The sequence below is a fragment of the Frankliniella occidentalis genome, unplaced genomic scaffold, assembly GCF_000697945.3.
Source record: "Frankliniella occidentalis isolate FOCC.00 unplaced genomic scaffold, Focc_3.1 Scaffold40, whole genome shotgun sequence".
NCBI classification, from domain to species: Eukaryota; Metazoa; Arthropoda; class Insecta; order Thysanoptera; family Thripidae; genus Frankliniella; species Frankliniella occidentalis.
In genome coordinates, this window is record NW_026267170.1 from 1,340,627 (window position 1) to 1,344,467 (window position 3,841).

The window sequence follows — 3,841 nt, forward strand, 5'->3', positions numbered from 1 at the left end:
GTGGAGCCGAATTTAACTGAATGTCTGGTCCCAACTTAAACTTCTAATTGGATGAGGAACTACACCTTCAAACAGCTCATTAGGTGTAAGACTATCACCCCGTTGGAGGTGTTGGAGGTCTACTGGCGGTACTACTATAAAATGATTTTTTGCGTACTAGCAGGCTGAAGGACCGTATATCGTGCTTTACCACAATGCGACTCGGGTGACAGCGCCGCAGGCTAAGAAAGATGTGTGCCAGGCGCGTTGCAACGGAAAAGTGTTTCGTGAGATATCGCGAATTTTTCTACGCGAGACGTGGTCTAACTTGTTTTCAGGGTGACAACATATTGCTGGGAAGGCTTTTCTAAGGCTGAAGCGTCTCAACTTACTTGTCACCGTAGCTGAGCTAAAAGAACCGTCCGTCAAAAGATCTAAGCCAAGTCATAGGCTCATGAGGGAAGGGAATAAAGGAACGATACCCGACCGTCTCGCTTTTTCGTGTACTGTAAGTGCATTTTTTGTGTATTGTCGTCGGCTCCGACTAGCCCTAAAGACATCCGGAGGCACGTTTCGGGCCGTTTTGAAATGTTGCTGATAGTACGGTACTGGCTCGGTATGTAGTTTGGACTGTACGAACCGCGTACTTCTTTCGGGACTAAACCGTTCAGAGATCGTTCAGAAAGTACTTCTGCTTTTCCAAGATTCATTCAGCAAATTACGGGAGCTTGGCGCCTGCGAGACTCGGGGTAGGCCACCCCGCAGTACCTGCGTGCATTGTAAGCAATGTGTTGCCGACGCATCAGGCGCTATGACAGCATGTGGAGGCTAAGCTTGACAGATTCATTACGGAGAATGACGGACGTACTTTCTGAATGATTCCTTAGCAGGCCACCCTTCACAAGACCACGACTTCAAGAGTATCTGCAAGTCCGTCTATAAATGTTCCATAGAAACTTTTCCCAAAGTACCCGAAGTACACATCGACGTATGCCTGCAGAAGTGGCGTATCTGTGAAGAGGCGCGGAACACTGGTGGTTCTGCGCCGACCTGGCCATAACTGGCGGATCTGGGGAGGGACGGTCATCACAGGTTAATCTGCTCTCCGGCTGTCCTGCACAGTCAACTTTGGAGGCCTGTTGCTCATCGTAGGTATGTCGTACAGTATTGAGTTATGTCAAAATTTAATCTCTAGGATATGAACATTGACATGAGACATCAGTCAATACTGCAGGACATACCCACGATGCGCATTGATGTCTCATTGCAATGTTTATACCCCCTCCTGATTAAATTTCGACATCACTCAATACTGTACGACATACCTACGATGAGCAACAGGCCTCCGAAGTTGATTGTGCAGATCAGCCGAAAAGCAGATCCGCCTGTGATGACCGTCCCTTCCCAGATCCACCCCTGTCGGCCAGGCCGGCGCTGAACCGCCAGTGCTCCGCGTGTTTTCACAGATACGCCACTTCTGCAGGCATAAGCCGACATTTGCACTCTCAGCCCGTTACTGACATTTTGCAAATACACAATGAACTTGCTTATACAGCAGTAATACTCACAAAATTGCACGTAATACTCACAAATTTAGTAAGTAATACTAATTATTTTGTTAGCAAGTACTTAGGATCATCTTCCTAAGTAATTCCTAACAAAATAATTAGTAGTACTAACTAAATTTGTGAGTATTACGTGCAATTTTGTGAGTATTACTGCTGTATAAGCAAGTTCATTGTGTATTTGCAAAGTGTCAGTAACGGGCTGAGAGTGTGGGTTTGCTGTTTAGAAGAACAGCTAACAATCCTGCTGAATCTTCGAATGGCACGACTACCACCGTGCTATGTGCGCAGCACTTTGTGCCACTCCTGGATGGCGGTGTCTTTGGGACCTGTCTGGCTGGAATGTGACAGCAGTGCCGGCGACCATCGGGCAAAGTTTAGCTCCAACAATTCCACCAGCAGCTTTTCTAAAGCTTCCAATCAAATGATATTAAAACCTAACCGTCCTAACCAACAGCTCTTCGTAACATGCAATTGCGTTATTTTCTAATTAAACCACATGTTAGCACAAGTACGAGTCAAGGTCAAATTTAACTACTGCATTAAAAAGTTAAATAGACTACGGTAGAATTCTTAAAAAATCAATTTTTAATAGCACTTCGTCTAAGTGGCTGAAAATAGACCTTTTATCCAAACGATGTGGCAACGCCGCACGCTCATAGTTTCCAGCGACAAACTCTTAATTGTGATCAAAATTCAAAATTCTGGCCACGGTGTTTGATTTTTATGACTACTCCGCAGCAAACACCGTGGCCAAAATTTCAAATATTGACCACAGTGAAGAGGTTGTTGCTGGATAAAAAAAGCGATATTTGGGCGACTGTACGAATATCCGCTTTGGATAAAACGTCTATACGACGGAGGTCTATCACACAAATGACTCATCAACAATTAAACAGCACTCCATCAAATTACCAGGACAAACGCACTGGTGATCGCCGGGCGAGGTGCTCTTGATTTACTCACAAACTCACAATAATATGCTAAAGCCACTGCACATCTGCAGTCCTTTTTTTTGTGAGAACTAAGCGTTCATCAGACGCTCTGGAAGTGGTAATTGTTCTGTTGGAAAACAGTCTCAGGCTCGGTATAAGGGGTTGGCAATGCTAGTGGGTGGGGGTTATCCCCCATCTTCCCCACTCCCATCCCCATCCTCCCTAGTAAGCCACCTAAAGCGTAGGGTGTAAGTAGGCAACACACGGTGCACCGCCCCCCAGATCTTATACCGCGCCTGTCTCATCTACATTGAAAAAGCGGGATTAAACTGAAAATCCAGGCGTCTGCTTAGGGCAACCTCGCGGATGGGACAGCGTTCACAGCACTGTCAGAACAGTCTGCCTACAGGCACACTGTGCCGCTTATGTATAGGGTTCACTGTGATTTTAGACAGCGTGCGAATAACTGTTGAACAGGTGCAAACCGAGCACTGCTTTGCAATTCGAAGTTATGACAACAAGACTGGTTTCATCGTAGCTCAGAAGTTATGTAGTAGCAATCGTTAAAACACTTGCAAGTATTGACCGGTTGGACACTTGTAGCAATAACAGATAATCGCTGCATTTTTCAATAAGACAGAAATTAATATTCAAAATCACTGTCGATTGAATTGGCATTGGAAACAGTTGAAGATATTAATCATAAAAATACCCGTCTGAAAGTCGTTTTACAAGTTTTGTGGTGTTAATCAGTTTTTGAACCACTGTGTTCACATCGAGACGAGTTAGAAATTGTTACACACCCACGCACTGTGCTTTTTGGGTGTTATTTGTAGACCTACCTGGAGTGCAAATGCCAGAAGCAACAGTAGCCCTGCCCGGCGGGCACCATCCCCGGGTCGCTCCATTTACTCGGTCAGCACCTCACAGTGCACCGCGATACACCCCGCCGCGCTCCGCCGCGCCCCACTACGCTGCTCTGAGCGATGCCCTCTGGCACACTATGATACGCCGCGCCACCCGACGACACTACCCGCCACTCGTTTCGATTCGCGGCTGATGGATCGGACCGGACGCTGCGACGCGATCCTCTGGCTCCGGGCGACAGGGTCTCTATGGTTGGGGAGGGGGTGCTGCGAAGCCTTTAAGGCAGACCGGCGTGGTGGGGGGGAGTGCGCGGGCGCACCGCCCTACTCCGGGCGGAGGGGAGCGGGCGGTGCGGTGTGCAGAGATGGGAGGGGGCAGCTGTCCGGCATCCCCCGGCCTCCAGGCTCGGTCCTGGTGGTGGAGGTGGTCGTAGCGCCTGTTGAGCATCCTGTCGCTACAAACTAGGCCCAGACGCTGTGTAACAAACATACTATC

General features: G+C 47.9%; 1 protein-coding gene across 2 annotated transcripts in view; it reads right to left on the reverse strand.

The window, feature by feature from the left end:
* LOC113215158 (uncharacterized) overlaps window positions 1-3,604 on the reverse strand; it is a 49,579-nt gene extending 45,975 nt beyond the window's left edge. For both annotated transcript variants that reach the window (XM_052266566.1, XM_052266565.1), the window contains exon 1: window positions 3,322-3,604. In XM_052266566.1, coding sequence (XP_052122526.1) covers window positions 3,322-3,387 — 66 coding nt within the window. In that variant the 5' untranslated portion in view covers window positions 3,388-3,604. The remainder of the gene's footprint in view (window positions 1-3,321) is intronic.
* Window positions 3,605-3,841: the final 237 nt, after the last annotated feature.